General features: G+C 44.1%; 1 protein-coding gene across 1 annotated transcript in view; it reads left to right on the forward strand.

Annotated features, from left to right (window-relative positions):
• The window catches only part of LOC144143206 (venom metalloproteinase BumaMPs1-like), a 198,650-nt gene that overhangs the window by 80,811 nt on the left and 100,433 nt on the right, over window positions 1-17,406 (forward strand). The window contains exons 2-3 of the mRNA XM_077674996.1: window positions 4,821-4,984; window positions 5,834-5,923. Of these exons, the coding sequence (XP_077531122.1) occupies window positions 4,821-4,984; window positions 5,834-5,923 (254 nt within the window). The remainder of the gene's footprint in view (window positions 1-4,820; window positions 4,985-5,833; window positions 5,924-17,406) is intronic.

The following is a 17,406-nucleotide window of genomic DNA, read 5'->3' on the forward strand; positions in this document are numbered from 1 at the left end:
CGGATCGGTAATTTACCTCGTCGCTTGTGGACGATCTCCCTGCCCGTGCATTGCTTATACACGTCTTCTAGAACTCTTACGTACGTCCCTCTATTCCATGGTCTTTTAATACTTCCAGCGCAGCTACGGTGCGTAAGCAATCAAACGCTGTCTCCTAATGTATAAATGCCATATAAAGGGGTTTATTGTATTGTGTCCATTTTTCTATCACTTGATTGATGGCACGCATAACATCCATGGTTGAGTACCCGTTCCTAAACCCAACCAGCTCTCTTGGTTGTTGAGAATCCCGAGCCCTCACCTATGCGGCTAACTAAAACTTTGCTATACAGCTTGTAAACAACAGAACAACTTAGAGTAGGCTGATGGGACTGCAATTCTTGAGGAGGTCCTTAGGATCTCCCTGCAGTTGAATCAGAATAATGTTGACATTTTCCGAGCTATACGCACTTTTTGAGTCTTTATTCGTTTCTAAAAAACCCATGAAGCTTTACGAGTACAATATCTTCTCCCGCCTTCAATAGACCTATGGGTATGCTATCGCCACCTCCAGCTATTTCGATCTTCATCTCTTTGAGAGCCTTTCCTACTCCCTGTACAGTCACTATTGGGACATCGCAAGTTGAGCTTGTACGCTCAGTAGTATCCCTGATCTACGGTCGCTGTCATAGACCCTGGTGTAGAATCGCTCTGCTGCCTTTATTATCTTGTCCAAGCTGTGCCTAACCTTACCGTGCTCGTCTGTGAGTGCATACATCCTTTCTTTTGCGATGGCTAGTTTCCCCTAAGTTCGTTTCAAGCTCCCCCCTATTAGCAGCGTTTCCTCGATCACTGTCATGTTATATGCCCCAATGTTGTTTATTGTATTTGTGTTAATCAGTTTAAACAGCTCAGCGAATTCAGTCTGATCCGCTGTATTTGACACTTTCGTGTTATTAGTTTTTGAAGTTATTTCCTTCGTTTTTTTAGTTTTTGAATATGTACCCTACATGTTTATTCTCCCACAGCTGCTGCTAATTTGCTGATTGTTGTTGCTGATTGTTGTTGCTGTTGCTAATTGCTGATTGTTGTTAGGTACTAAGTTCGCCTGTCTTTATGGATCTCGCTTACAAGCGCAAGTCTGTTTTCAAGATATATTTCAACATGCGGCGATGCGGCTCTGACTCCATGTGGTTTTCTCTGTTAACACAAGTTTCCTTCTCTTTACTTTTAGATTCAGCTTTAGGGTGCATCTAACCCTTCTACGATCCTTTCTGCAACTATCGCTTAGTGCCTCTACTTCGCGCCACATGCCTCAATTGTCTCTTAAAACAAAGTAATTTTTTTATTGTGTCACCATGACTTTTCCGTGTGCATTTCGTAATCTTTCTTTTGTCCAAGAATGTCTTTGTCAACTTCACGTTAATTATCTCTAAAAATCAACCAGTTTATCTCCTCGACTGTTGCGATTGCCTATTCCAAAGGTTGCCACTAACATTTCTCCAATTCGCTTTTTACACGCTTCTGCATTGAAGTCTGCAATCGCAGTCGTAAAATGCGTTGTTACCTCTATTGCTGATTTGATGTCCTCACAGAAGCTGTATACGGCTACATCTTGATAGCTGGTTGTTGGAACATTGGTCTGTACTATCTGGAACCTGCTTTGCCTTTGTTACTGGATCACATCTGCGGCGTTTCTGTGGATTATTCTGGAAACCTTCTACACGTTCAGTGCTATATTTCTGTTGAAAAAACGTGCCACCTCATGTTGTTTCTTCATTTGGGGTCCACTAAAGCGTATAATATGACCGCTAGGGAGCTCCAAGAGGCGTTCTCCTGTCCTAATTTCGCTTAACCATATTATACTGTCACGAAGCAAAAGACGACGCAGTTGTCTTGAAGGAAAAACAAGTTTGTTGGATCGAACCTGTACTCCCCTAACAAATCAACGAATACACGGGTGGCGAAGGAGCAGTAGACAGTCACGTACGCAGACTGGTGTCGGCGTATCGTATGCCACGGCGCCTTCTCTGCGGGCATTTATCTTTTGGCGCGGCTGTTTCTTGAAGCATCTAAATACATCCAGAACACTAAATAAAAGAAGAGTATTTTAGAATATTGGCCTTAGGGTGAAACATCGACACACCTATGAGAAGAGGTAATCCGTGCGGCATAAGAAAGAAAGAATTGAAGATGCGCTTTACTGCGGACACAGATAACACAGCACGACGCAGCCGGGCGTAAAAGCAAAAACATAAGCAAATCAAATATCCTACCTAATGTCCCAGAGCTCCTCCAGAAGTAGAGCTAAGCTTCACTTGCTAGAGAGGGTGCATGCTTTGAACGTTTTTAGGGTCACGTTTTCAATGGTAAAATGTTAAAGGTTGCTACAACAATAAATAAACAAAAGTTGTTATTTTTGTTCCCTGAACTGCTACTCTGCAGGTGCACTCACAAACACTCAAAAAAGCGGTTCACACAAAGGAGTTTATTGTTTAACTAAGGCAACAAGAATTGATTGGTCCAAAACTTCGGAATCAGAAAAGCCTTGCGTTTTATCGGAGCTTATGATTGACACTTCACGCCTAATTAATTTTTGTTAATTTACTCCTGTTTTCGTACACGCAAAATGTTGCGACACGAAGGAAGTAACCGCTACAGAGCACGGTTCAGCGCGTAACTGCGTGTCACATGCAAGTGTTTTTAAAAGTTAGTTAAGAAATATTTAGATTTGGTACAGGGAATTATTCAAAACATAAACTACATAAAAATTACCCAAAACGAGTTTTTAAAATGTGTTTCTATATTCACCAGGCTTTCTTTATGAGAATAAAAAAACAACAGCATTTATTATATCTACCAATATTCTAATCTTATTACGCCTTCAATGTTATTGAAATATAGAGCTGTATCCCTAAAATTGAGCCCTTCAGTTAAACAGAACCAACCAGCGTAACACTTCTTGCTTGAAACTCGTTCAGTTTTCTGTCTGTTTTTGTTTTATACGGATTAAAAACAAGAGCTTAACAAGACCTGTAATTATTTTTGTGGTTGGTAAACACAGACATGCCAGATAGATTAACAAATGTTTGTAGTTACGATCGACATTTTCGACCAGCGTTTTCTGCACTTTAAGTAGGTAACTGCTTTTTTGTGTAATGAACTTATTTTCCCCATATGGGGGCTATTGGTACTACTAAATGACTTACCCTTTGTTCAAGCACAGAAGAACATATTAAGGCCTTGACATATGGAGAGTTTCAAAGCTTTCTCAAGTGAGCCATTGCTTCTGTGCAATCCCACTGGTTGTATTGATTTTAAAATAATGATGCCGGCGTCAAAGCTTCCCCCCCTAACCTTTGCTTAATGAAGGTTCTTTAAAGGAGCCATGAAGAGAAAACACAAGTTTGGTTCATTCCAAAGATTATCTCGTTAGAATCATACTGACACCACTTTTAAAGTAAACTTCGCTCAAATAAGCTACATAATTAGGAAAAACGGGAATGGTCATGCGACCCACCAGCTCATTTCCCGCAACAGAACCTATGTCGTCACATGAGCCAAGCTCTGCGATTGGCGGAGGCTGGCAGAAGCAGACGCAAATTAGGTAGAACTTACAAACTAGACGAACGAGCGATTTGCGCTTCAATTTAGGGCAGATTCTTTACAAAGCAATAAGAATGATGGGACAAAGTTACGAAAGCACATGTAAACATAGAAGTACTGATGCGTTCTGCTGTTCGTACTGCGCACAGCATGCTTGGTTTCGCTGCACAGCACTACGGGGCTTGGGGTTGTCTCAGACGACACTGGCCGATTGACGCAAGCAACGGTGTCTTACGTGACCCCATTTGTCGAGCGAGCACTGTTTCAGGGAACGAATATTTTCTCCCAGAACAAAAACAAGCCAGGTTTAAATGCGGGCAAAAACAAACCAAACGCTTGCCACGGTATGGTGGCGCCATCTAGGTTACGGAACGTAAAGAAACGCGGGAACAAACCAACACCGCTGTACAGGGTGGAGACAACCTTGGAACGGTCCCGTGCCGCCGCAATTGGGCCAACGGGCTCAACGCGTTATTCTTTTCGTTTCCCACGAGACCTAGCAACGCGAAATAGACAATATGATTCAAACTTCTTCAGTAAAACGCGTTGCGGCGATTATTTTAGCGCGGTTTTGACACAATGACTTGCTTCGGCGGCGAGCGTGCAACCGAAAATGGCGGCGCCAGCGTATACGTGTCTCTACCCTGTACGGCGGATGCGTGAATGAAGGCACTCTAGGCTGTAGAGCGGTCGGTTTCAGTGATGTCACTTGGGACCACGAAAACGCACGATTGAGCGGGAAAATCAAAATTTTAACCTAAATTGTTTAATTTCTCAGTGAATAAAGCACCGTTTGTATCCGGGCAAGCGGTGGGGGCACTATAAAACACGAAATCTTTCGAATAAAACCAACTTGCATTTTCTCTTCATGGCTCCTTTAAAAAACGCATTTATGGGAAATATTTTGAATTTCAAATGAAGTTTTTGCTCATCCCCTAAGGTGCAGTTGCCTAAAACATCTGTGTGCAACAGATGCTTTTTGTACACTAGTTTTACGAAATGTTGGAAATCAACTTCATTTTGTCATAAATAAAGGTAAAAGATCGTCTGCGAATGAAGATATCAGCTATTCTTCGTACTTTCGTGGTGATCGTGGAATAGTAAACCTGATGTGATTCTGAGAGAACTATCTTTGTTCCGCAAAACTTATATACACAAAAAGCTGAACCGTACTGAAAGCACTGCTGTACTTTTGTCCCTTAAATTCAGTGGTTGCTTCTTTTTGCTACAAGCAGACCATGGCATTGTCTTTCCGAAAATTATTGAAGGAAGAGGAAATAACCAGCAAAAAATACTTCGAATGAATAACGATATCACTCTTACCTTGATAAAAAGTCAAATTTTTGCTGACGACTTTCTGTTTATATCAAAAGAGGGCGAGCAAGAAACCCACTACTACGTAAGTGTGCCACTACGTTTGGTTGCATTTGTGCAGCAAGAAGAACCTAACAATTTTTAGTTTTTTCCAAAAAAGCGATCTCATCATGCAGCCGTTGCTTAGATAATAACACACTTATCTTGCGTATATACAGACTATAGATTTTCCCCAAACTAAGAACCTAATTCAAGCTGTAAAATAATTCAGCATACACGAACCACAAAACTGTTCCACTACACTTGAACTTAGAAAAAAAGTGATAAAAACGCCAACTATTTTGGATAGTTGGGCGGCCACTAACCGTGAAGGGGCATTTCAAAAATATTTTTGTATTTTGACACAACAAGAAGCACCTAAATTTATTGATAACAGGGGCGCAGCTTTTCGGCACTGACTCAGATTACTAGGCTCATCTCAATTAATGAACAAAAAGTGTTCACGTTTGACCGAATCAGTCTCCTTGCCTCAGACATGTTTTGGTTGTACTTTTCCGCCTATTTAAACAGAACAGCTGTGGGAAATCCCCGTAAATGCTGGGATGCCGTACAAGAACCTCGCACAATGTCCTTAGAGTAAAACCATCAGACCAATTTATTGGCGGTCAACCGTGTATTACAAAGTACTTATTCCGGTTCCTGTGCCTTGAAACCCCGCCCTAAATTGAAGGATATCTAAATTTTATGTGCGCACAGCTTTCGGGTAGTTATCGTCGCGTTCTGTCCGCGATTTATGTGCACTAAAGCGATCGCTTTATTATTGTTTTTACTCAAGAATGCGTAAGCCACCATTCATTTAGAACTTTTTTACCCAACTAAATTCTAAAGGTAACGTCTGCCTTCACATCATAGGTTGCTGTTTTCCTTTTTGCAGATGAAGCATGAGGACTACGAGAAAAATTTGTATCATGACGATCAATACAAGGCTTCGCTTTTAGTCGAAACGCGTGACGGAGTTAAAGTGGTGAGTGTAAAGTGATTATGCAGAATATATGCAACAATTTAGTGACAGAGGTGAACTATAAATTTATCTCTTGTAAAGTTTTTATTTCGTCAGTATTATCCTGACATCTTTGTATTTGTTGCGACCCCCAACCACAAAAAAGCGTGTCCTTGACAAGCGAGTCTTATTTTTACTGCAGCGGATAAAGTTAAAAATTAACCTCACCGATGACTACCTAAGAACCTTCTCCCTTCGTCTTAAAAATGCTGCTGTATGTCAGATACATATTACTGGAACGGCATTAAGAGCCCAAAATTAGCTCGACAATAATTCGTAGCTATACACTTGAGGATGGCGGTACCATCCGTTTATGACGGCCAGACGTCTTGAATCTCATCAGTAAGCCAGTGTGTCAGCTTGCTCCTTCACAACCACGCGTGTAACAAGCAAAACCAACAAACGCTGGCTCAGTATCACTGCACTGGTGCGCGACAACGCCTTCGCGGGGAAGCTTCTCTCGGTTCCTGTCCTAAAGCGAAGTTTTATACCTCTACCCCTCGAGGGTTCTGTTGCGACCGTTTATGTCAACAGAAAAATCCCGCAAACAAAGAGAACAACTTACTCGTACCGCCAGGATAGAACCTGGAACGAATAGAAAAACGAAGTGAGGGCCCGATGTCTTACCGATTGAGCTACGAGCCAACCTGCAGATGGGGAAGACAGACTGTGCGCCTCACCGAGCACATCTGCGTGTTTACCTTAGGGGTTCTCGCTAAATGTCACGTGATACCATCACTGGACCTCTCGCGCCGCTTCGCGCTCTGCCCATGGCACGCGTAGCAAAGGTGTGCGCTCCTTGGGCATACGCTGGGTATTGGAAACATAAAGTAAGCTCACACCAACGCATGGCACCTCACCTCTACTAGGTCCCTGCCACCGATCTCGTTTTCTCCGTCGGCGGCCAGAAGACGTAAACAAAGTGAGATCGTCTAACACCGGGTTTGCGCTTCCGTTATTTTTATTGAAACAAGTTTCCATTCATATTTTTATCAATACATCTGAACCAGCCAAAATTGATCAATCCTACATTGATTTAACCTAAGCAAAAATTATATATCCTTCAAGTAAACAAGGGTGTAGCTAGGTGCTATAATTTTCTCTAGTTTCGCTCTTTGTAGAGTATTGTGAGTCAGTTTAGGTGATTTACCAGGGGTTTTGTAATGGGGCTCGTCTACAGCATCGCTTTCCAACCACCCTCACAGGGTGGATGGGTGCGCATTTTTTCCACTGTCTCTCTATGCCCATCCCATAACAGATATGCATTGCTACTGCTGCGGAAGTAGCCATGATTCCGGATATCTAAGAGGCTAAACAAGGAATCTCCAACGATGCTATAAACGCCACTGGAACATATACAGAACTCTCTCACTAGTGAAAGATTTTGCCACCGTTGTGTAGTGGCAAGACGAGCAAGCAAGGCAATGCCATCACAAAAAGGGATAAAATAATTATAGTAGCCGATAAGTTCTACAGAGACCTGTACACAAGCCAGGACATCCAGGATAGTGCCGAACGAGAAAGTACTTAAGAGCAGATAGACATACCACCAGTAATGACGGAAGCAGTAAGGAAGCCTGTGAAAAAAATTAAAGGGGGCAAAGCGCCTGGTCAAGATCAGATAACAGCAGACCTCTTGAAAGATGACCGGCAAATTGTATTAGTAAAACTTGCAAACCTGTATAAGAAGCCCAATGACCGCAAGCGTAACGGAGTCTTGGAATAACACCAATATAATCCTAATCTGTAAGAAAGGTGACATGAAGGATGTGAAACATCACAGGCCAATCAGCTTACTGTCAGTCGTATACAAGGTACTTACCAGTGTAATCGCTACCAGAATTTCGGCGACCTTAAATTTCAGTCAACCGAACCAACAAGCAGGGTTTTGTAAGGGCTATTCAACAATGGACCATATTCACATGATCAATCATGTGATAGAGAAGTGCGCGGAGTATACTGATCCCCTGTATATAGCCTTCATAGACGGTGAGAAAGCATTTGACTCGGTCGAAACCTTAGCAGTCACTCAGGCTTTAAGGAACAAGGTTGTCGACGAGCATTGCGTTAAAAGACTTGACAATATAAACAACGGGTGCACAGTTACCATCGTCCTCCATAAGGAGAGCTGTAAAATACGCATAGGGGATGGTGTCAGACAAGGAGACACAATCTCTCCTATGTTATTAACTGCACGCTTACAAGAGGCATTCAGAACATTCCATTGGGAACACGTGTGCGTAATGGTTAATGAAAAATATCTCAGTAACCTAACATTTGCTGATAACGTTGCCTTCCTAAAAAACTCAGGGAACGAACTGCAAAGCATGCTTACCGCACTAGACAAACAGAGTACAACCGCTGGCCTGAATTTTAACATGCAGAAAACTGAAGTAATAATGAATAACCTCGGGCCAGTACAGCGGTGTGATATAGGTAGTGACACAATGGCAGTGGTAAGCAAATAAATCTACTTAGGTTAAATTGAAAACCCGGATCACAACCATGAGGCAGAGATAATGAAACCATAAGAATTGGTGGAGTGTATTCGCCACGTATTCTCAGATTAGGAGTGACAGCATACCATTGTGCCAGCAGAAGAAAGTGTATGACAGCTGAATCTTACCGGTACTCACCTACGGGGCAGAACTTTGGAGGCTACCTTAGATGGTACAACCTAAATTGAGGACGACTCAGCGAGCAATGGAACGGAAAATGATAGGTGTATTGTTAAGAGACAAGAAGAGAGCAGAGTGGGTCAGGGAAGAAATGGGTGTTATAAACATATCAGTAGAAATTAAGAAGAAATGGACGTAGGCGGGCATGTAATGCGAAGGCAAGATAACCGTTGGACATTCAGGGTAGCAAAGTGGAACCCTCGAGAAGGCAAACGTGGCAGTGGGCGGCAGGAAGTTAGGTGGGCAGACTAGGTCAATGAGATTGCAGGGGTACATTTTTGCAGTTAGCACATGACCGGGATTATTATAGATAAATGCGAGAGGTCTTTGCCCTGCAGTTGATGGATATCTGCTTATGATGATGATGATGATGATGGTGGTGGTGGGGGTGGTGGCGGTGGTGGTGGGGTGCTGGTGATGATGATGGTGATTATGGTGTAGTAGATGGCCACTGCCTCCTTCAACTAACCAACGCAACTCTAGGCCTATAGTTCCCAGCAGCTGCTGCGCTGCTGTCCACGGTGCCGGCCCGAAAAGCGATACTGGAGAGGCTGCTAAGAATTTCTGGTCCGGGCAGGCCGCTTTTGGAGCTTGAACCTGGCAACATTCAATGAACGCACTCTGTTATGCGAGGGAAGCTTAGCTGTGCTACTACAGGAGCTCTCGGATATTACGTTGGATAATGTATTGTTAAGCGAAGTTAGAATGACTAGCGGGCACATTATGAGCTACAGTGGGCCCCAAGAAAAGAAAAAACACGGGGTGAAATTTTTAATCCACATAGAAATAGCAGGAAACGTGGAAAAGTTTTTCAGCATTACCGAGAGAATCAGCACTCTTGTGATGCAACTAAGCAAGCGATACAAGTTAAAGATACTGGAGGACTATGCGTTAACAGCCAGCTATTATGGTGATGCTGTAGATATACGCTACAAGGCGTCAGACCAGCAATAAAGAAGGCAACAACGCAGTTCACGATTTTTTATGTAAGATGTAACGCAAAGCTCAGTACGAATCAAACGCAAGAAAGCCAGTGCGAAACTTCAGAACAGAATATTCCACTTGTCGAGGAGATACACTTGTCCTGTTTGCAGTGAGAAATAACACGAGTTGCATGAACACATTCTTCTATAAACGAAGGAATAGGAAATAGATATGTAAAAGTCAGGATGGTACAACCAAGAACGATATTGAGATCATTCTAAGTGACAACTCCGGGAACGTGCAAGACGTAGAGGCAATGAGTAAAATTCAGAGCATCGAACACAGGATGGTTAGATGGAAGCGACGGCTGAATCAGAAGAGAAAGAACGAAACTCGTGAAAATGAAAAAAAAAACGCATGGGTTCAGTCAGCGCAGATCTGAGGAGTTTGCAATAACTCTTCAAAAGAAATTCTCGCTCTTGAACGAGCAGTGCGAGGTCAATGTAGGCAGGGTAAATGTCGACCTAGCATCAGCACTAAGTGATCAGCAGTGGCTGTTGGAGAAGCAACATTTAGCGAATGAACTGGACAACTAACAAATAAAACGAAGGAACAAATTGCCAAACAAAAGAACACGAGCGTGCCAAGTACGGTGGATCGGGTTGAATTAGCGGAGCTGTGAAATGTAATTAACAGAAATAAAAGTAAAGACATTTGTGCATGTAAGATGCCACTGATCGAGGCAATGCTGCAAATAGTCGGAAGCTTGAAATCACGTGCGAGGAAGCTAACCATCGGCAAAGACCGGATGTAGGCACTCATAGAGGAGCAGGAAAACATTACGCCTAAGTTGTACGAGATAAGGCAGCAGAACCCTTATAAACCAGACTGTGTGGCAGTGAAGATAGACCAAGGGAGAGAATACACGCTCAGCTTGCGATGTCATACAAGAAACCAAAGAGTAAGTTGGAAAGGCTCTCAAAGGCACGAAAATCGGAACAATTGCTGGTGACGACCGCATAACCGTATATATTTTGAAGGACAGAGCAGATATTGTACTGGAAAACCTTGCTGTACTAATTTTTGGAATGCGGAAAGACTCAAAAAATGCCCGTAGCCTGAACAAATGCCGAGATTATTCTGATTCGTGAGATGAGAGATCCGAGGGCCCCGAGAAACAGACCCGTCAGCCTACTGTAAGTTGTTTACTAGCTATTTGCGAAAGTTAGAATTAGCCGCATATGTGACAGCTCGAATTCCCGAAAACCCACTGAAGAGGTTGATTTTTGAAAACGGTACGACAGCATGGACCATATTCAAGTCGATAACCAAGTGGGTGAAAATTCCGAAAAAGCGTTTGATCTCATACTCACTGCAGGCGTTTTAGAAGACTAAAATCTCAGCGAAAAGAGGAAACCTACATAAGACTTCTTGAAGACCTATATAAGGAATGCGCAGGCAGGGTAACGCTCCACAAGGGAAGCGAATAATTTCCGATACGAACGTGAGTAAGAGAGGGAGATGCCATCTCTCCAAAACTCTTCACAGGATGTCTGGAGGCGTTATTATAAAGCTTGTTTCAGAAAACTTAAGATTATTGCTAAGCGGGGGATAGTTAAGCCCTTTGAGGTTTCCGCACGACATAGCCATGCTGAGTGAGACTGCAGACCACACGCAAACAGAGCATGGGAAACTGCAATCAGAAAGAATGACCATGGGGCTAAACACAAATATAAATAAATATGGTTATGAATCAAGTATTAAGAATTATCATGCCAAGAACGCCGTCTTAAGCCTAGGAAACAAAACGCTAGAAGAGTGCTCTGGAGCATCTGAAGCACGTAAGGCAGACACCTCTTATGCGCCAGCTGATTCACAGCCTCCGCAAAGCGTCACAACGAACGATCCGTGTACATTCGGTAGAAGGGCACGGTCAGAATATACTGAACCATGACGATAATGATGATGATGATTATAATTGCTATTGGTTCCTCTTTGCAGCGGGATGATGACGTGTCACCTTAACTAAAAGGACTAATATACCTATGTTTTCCAGTCTTGGTTCAATACCAGAGCTAGTTAGGGCAGGCAAAAAAACATATTAGGCACAAAATGCTTTCTTCCTGTTACAGGTGGTAACTATCCTAGGCAACATTCCCCTCTCTGCTTTTCACCAACCAACCTTGAAATCTCCTATTCGTCACGTCGACAGCTTTGAAAGTAACCTCTTCTGTGCAACCCTTAAATCCTAGGGCTTATGGAATCCGAATATTTCCCAAATGTACATGTGGATGGATACCCTCGCATTCTAACAATATTTGCCGCATACTTTGTTTCTTTTCTGCAGAAGCACACCCCATCATTTTGTGTATACTTCCCATAAAGCTCTTACCTCGGAATCAATCTGTTCTAGCCCCAAAAAGCAACGCACTTCCTTTGGAATTTTCGCAGCAATTTTTATTGATGATGTTTATTTGATGTCCCTGTACATGTCCAACAAAGTTTTAGCTTCCATTTTGTTCTCTCCATTCATTTGTTTCTATCTTTCTTGCCTCTTTTTTGGTTACTTTGGCCCTCTTGGATTCTCCCGTGTTCATTTCGTATTTCATCGGAAGCGTTCTACTCTTCCTTAGCAACTGCGCGTCCACGCTTTTCATGTCCACGCGTCCACACTGCGCGTCCACGCTTTTCACCTAAAACCTTAGCTGCCCACCTTCGTTGATCCATTGCCCTCAACCTTATCTCAAAGCATATTTTACTCTGTGCTTCTCTAACTTCAAACGACGCCCAGCTCATATCTCCCTGCACTGCTTCGTTAGTTGTTTTCCCATGCGTGCCTAAGGCCAAACGGCCTAGCGTTCTCTGGTTCATTTCAAGGCCCAATAGAACGTCTTATTTTGAGCAGAGTACAGCATTCGCAAATGTGAGACCCGGAACCATTACTCATAACCACATTTCTCTCCCTACTTCATAATTGTTATACCCCCACAGTGCTCTATGCCTAATTATAGCTGCGTTTCGCTTTCCCTTGAAATGGCCGATAGGAGGCCCGAGCATGCACATGTATTCCACAACGGCTCGCAGTAATTTTGGCCATAAAACTGGATTATCAATATCCACGACATCTGGAATGCACACGGCAAACCAGCAAGGCTTCCGGTTCATCCGGGTACCAGCTACAAGGCCGTCAGAGCACCCAGCAGGCAAATAACAACTGCTGAAGACTCTGCCACGTCCGCCCAGTAGCTAGGCCTATCTAGGCCTGGCGCGCCACCGACGCATTCGCCATCGCACGCCGGCAAGCCAGCTGTGGATCGCCACAGCTTCTGCGCCTGTACTATGGAAAATATCGTCGACGGTGAAGACATCGACCCGGCGGACCTAACCCAGCCTGGCTGGATAGCTGTACGCAGGAAACAACATGCCCACCAAACTGCTGAGCGGAGTGCCATGCAGGCAAGTACTCAGCAAGCCCCATCGCGCTCTCTGCGAAACGGCAAGAAACGCCAGGCTCGCGCCAGCCTCCGGCGGAACCTCCCCCCGCTACTGACGTCAAAATAATCCTGCGTCCGTGTTGCGGCCTGGCCCTTACATCGGTCGCGCTAGCTACGCTAGCGGACCTAATTCAAACACAGGCAGGACTGGGCCCTAACAATTAAGACCAAGTTCGTATACAGCAGGTATCCAACTTTATAATCATAAGCACCCCAACCGAAGAACGTGCTATGAAATACGCAAGCATACCTTCTCTCACGCTGAAGGGGAAGCAGTACGAGATTGCTGCGCACGTTGCCGCACCAGCGCATACAGTGATCGGAGTAATATTCAATATACCGGATGACGACACCCTCGAGCAGGTCCTCAACAGCGTCTGCCAGTACAACCCCGGCCTGAAGATATTAGACGCTCGGCGACTCAATAACTCCAACATCGCTCAGATACTATTCGACGACACCAAATGCCCCTACTGGCTGCGCTACCGTGCAGCGACCTATCGTGGCAAGCCGTTCCGCAGAACGTCAGAGGCATGCGCAGCGTGCTGGCAGCCAGGACACCGTCGCGATGTGTTCCCCAACGCACAAGCGTCTCCTCACTGCCCTGTATGTGGGACTGTAAACGCGACCGAAAATCATCCGTGTGTGCCAAAGTGTATTGTGTGCACCGGACCGCACCCCACAGGGGCTGTGGACTGCCCTAAGCGATATAAACTGCGCCGTAAGCCAGTCACCTACGCACAAGCTGCGTCCCAAGCTCAAGATCTCAACAAGGACCCCTTCCCAGCCCTTCCAAACGCCGCACACCGTGACCCCTAGGGGCCTTCCGCAGGCAAACGAAACCATTCAAAAAAGTCCCAGCAACAAGGGCCTCCTCAGCAAGAAGGCAACTGGAAAACACAGGTGAACTGCCCAAGCGCACCTCCCAGCAGATCGCTACAATGTTCTTCCTATTCCCTCCCATTCGCAACCCCTCAAACCAGGGTGTCGAACCGGAATTTTTTCGGGTTCGGTTCGGGTTCGGGTTCAAGCCTTTCGGGTTCGGTTCGGGTTCAGTTCCAGAGCACCATTCCGTTTCGGTTCGAACCGGTTCAAACGGGTTCAAAAAAAAGCGAGCATGTTTTTTTCTGTTAATTGTTGGTGCTCGTTTTTTGTTTCTTTATAAGGTCGGCATAAAAACAAAGTCATAATGAAGGTTTCTTTGTCCAAATATTTTGTCTTCGCCAAACTAAAGCGACCCTTCACCAGTTTTTTCAACTTTTTTCTAAAGCTCGAGTGCTTGCAGAAAGTAGTGAACCAACATATTAGATTATGGGGTCACAATGTGCCTCAGCCAAAATCTACTGCTCTCTCCTCGTCAGATAACATAGAAACTTGCTCAAAATATTTTTCTCTACTTCCCGGTCTTCGCGTTATTCGACTGCTGAATGACGTCATTACAGCTGTGTAGCGGCTGTTTGCCGGCTTTCCTTAAGTTGCAGAGTAGAACGCATTTCATAGCCACAAAAAAAGCCCCAAAAGCAAAGCAGAAACGGAAGGTGTATCCGCAGCGACGAGCAAATCCCGCACTGTTGCTCTGTGCTGGAATGGCTATAGTTTTCGCAGTGCTTCCAGATGCGAAGAAGAGTGAAAGCGTTTATCGAAAGTGTTGATTTATTTATTTACTACTTTTTATATAATTTTATTATTTATTTTTTATTGTTTATTTATTTATTTATTTATTTATTTATTTATTTATTTATTTTTATTTATTTATTTATTTATGTGTTTATTTATTTATTTATTTTTGGGTTTAACGCGCCGACCCAATGCCGACGACTAGACGCGCCATAGTGGAGGGCTCCGGATTAATTTTGACCACCTGGGGATCTTTACATGCGCCGAAATTTCGGACACACGGACGTTTTCGTTTTTCGCTTCCATCAGAAAAGCGGCCACCGCGGGCCGGGAATCTAAACCGCGTCTGTGTTCTCAGCAGCACAACGCCTTAGCCACTGCGCTACCACGGCGAGTTTATCTAAAGTGTTGAAGAGCTCCTTTAACTGTACCTGCAAAATGTTTTCTATGGTACTATGACGAGTATGGGGCGCTGACTGCCAAGGGTGGCAGGTGGCATTTGGAGAAATTTCCTTCTGTTCATCTTTTATCTGCTAACAGAGCTGTTAGAAAGAAAGAATGGCTATAAAGACTCATCGAACGGCGTGTATAGGACGACATTGGATAGGGAACCACCGGAGATAGGAACTTGCTAATGGCCCCTCAGCGACAGGTGACAGCGATATGGCTCTAGGAAAGATGATAGCCAAGTGAAGTCACAAGCCGCAGTAATGATCACTTGTAGAGAGAGAGAGAGAGATAATGAAGTTTAATTCAATCGAGGAAAAATTTCAGAAAGGCGTCCTCATTCGAGGGGGCCGAATCGACAGCCGTTTCCATCAAGAGCAACTGATCTTCCAGGCCGGAGCTGGCCATGGCTGTCTCCGAATTCTCTATGGAAACGTGGAGGTTGGATGGATCTACGGCACACTTGTCGCAGCCGCCTACTATGTGTATTAGGTTCGCAGGCGCTCCACAGAAGCAACGAAATGGAGAGAGTTGTCTCCCGTCAAAGAGGTGAAGTCTGGTTTTGTGTGGGGAGGTGTATGCCCATAGGGTGCGGAGTAATCTTTCCTGGTTAATCGGTAGCGATTTGTGCGGGAAGGAATACGTTCTATGGAAGAGGCCATAGTGCTGAGTAACTTCCTGGTCTGTGACTTCAGGATGCACGCACTCGGGCCGGGCTTCATCTGCGCTGGCTAAGCGAGTCATATCTCGAACCACGAGGTTGGTGATCTTGTTTGCCGGGGATGCCACTATGAGCTGGTGCCCATACAACAGTGACTGGTCTCGTTGGTGGTCTCTGATCATCGGAAGTGTTGCAACATGCAATCGACCGTTGGCTAAGTTGGGCCACGCCTGCTAAGAGTCTGTTATGATTGTTTTGGTGCCGCTTTGGCTAAGCGCACGTGCTATCGTCGCTTCCTCAGCTTCCTTCCTCAGAGGGGGCTGTGTTCGGGGGTTTAGATGCTACACCTGTGGCAGGCTGCACAACGGTAACACAAAGAAAGAGAAGGTATTGAATAATGCTATCGGGCGTCTCTTGCATCAAACCAGTTGATCGTTCCTCCCTTTTTTCTTGCAGTTTAGTTTCTTTCCAACTGTCTCCCCTCATATATACATACGTTTTGAAAACCCTTTGACGAATATAAAATATGCATTAGGCAATTAGTTATTAACTTTAGTGCCACATGCCAATTTTAATATAGCAAGAACATAATAGCGCAATACGGGCATAAACAGAGACCTTTTATAGCATTCAGGCGGTTGTCACATAACTTTGCGGCTGCTTTGTGCTTGACAAAATTTCCTGATTGATCGAGAAGGAGAACGCTGCAAAATTTCCAAATTCCAAGGACCCCAAAGATATCCTGTTTGGTCCGACCTTCGAATCCCCCTTAACTGACCCGCTAATTCCTTTAATCCAAATTAATCAACCCACCAGCCCCACTAATTCACATTAGCTAATTTACTCACCTAACTAATTCACCCCAGTCTACCCGCTAACCCGCACTAATCGACTTCAATCCATCCGCCTCTTAAGTTTAAGGTTGAGCAGATTCAAGAAAACATGAAAATGCTATCAAATATACTTTAAAAGTGGAAATTAGGATTCCCCATTTTTTTATATCTCATGTTCTCTTAGAGCAGTAACCAAAGGACACAGCGGCACTGTATACAAGAAAAAGTGACGTTAATTTTGAGAACTGCGAGTGTTTGTGTCACAGTGCTGTTTGCATGTAACTGCCCATTCAAACTAGAATAAGTGGAAGATATGGATTTATTGTTGATGGTGTCCCTGAAGGCCTTCACAAGCGGACAGGGATGCTTGCGAATTAACAACACATTGAAAACTTTACATGATTTTAAACACCATGTACATAGAAACCATGAAGAATAGTCCATGACATGTTGCCTCGTAATAGGCGTTATAACTTGAGATATGGTAAATGTAAAAAATAATTCGGAGAGATGGGCACTACCTAACGCAAACTGATAGTATATACCGACAACTTTACATTAAATTGAGGGCAATAATTAGAAGAGAACAAGTTGGGCCTTGGGAACTGCAGACTACGCAAAATATTTCATGGTTGTGTCTGGTGAGTGGCAAAATATCTTCACACGCAAGGTAGGGTACCGAAATAGAAAACTAGAAATCCCATTTTTGAGTCGCCGGAACCGGTTTGGAACGGTTCCTTCGAATCGTTCCGGTTCGGGTTCAGTTCCGAAATGGCGGAAAAATACGGTTCCG

Source organism: Haemaphysalis longicornis, unplaced genomic scaffold (assembly GCF_048455015.1).
Source record: "Haemaphysalis longicornis isolate Haplotype H1 unplaced genomic scaffold, Haemaphysalis longicornis Haplotype H1 scaffold_6, whole genome shotgun sequence".
Classification (NCBI taxonomy): domain Eukaryota; kingdom Metazoa; phylum Arthropoda; class Arachnida; order Ixodida; family Ixodidae; genus Haemaphysalis; species Haemaphysalis longicornis.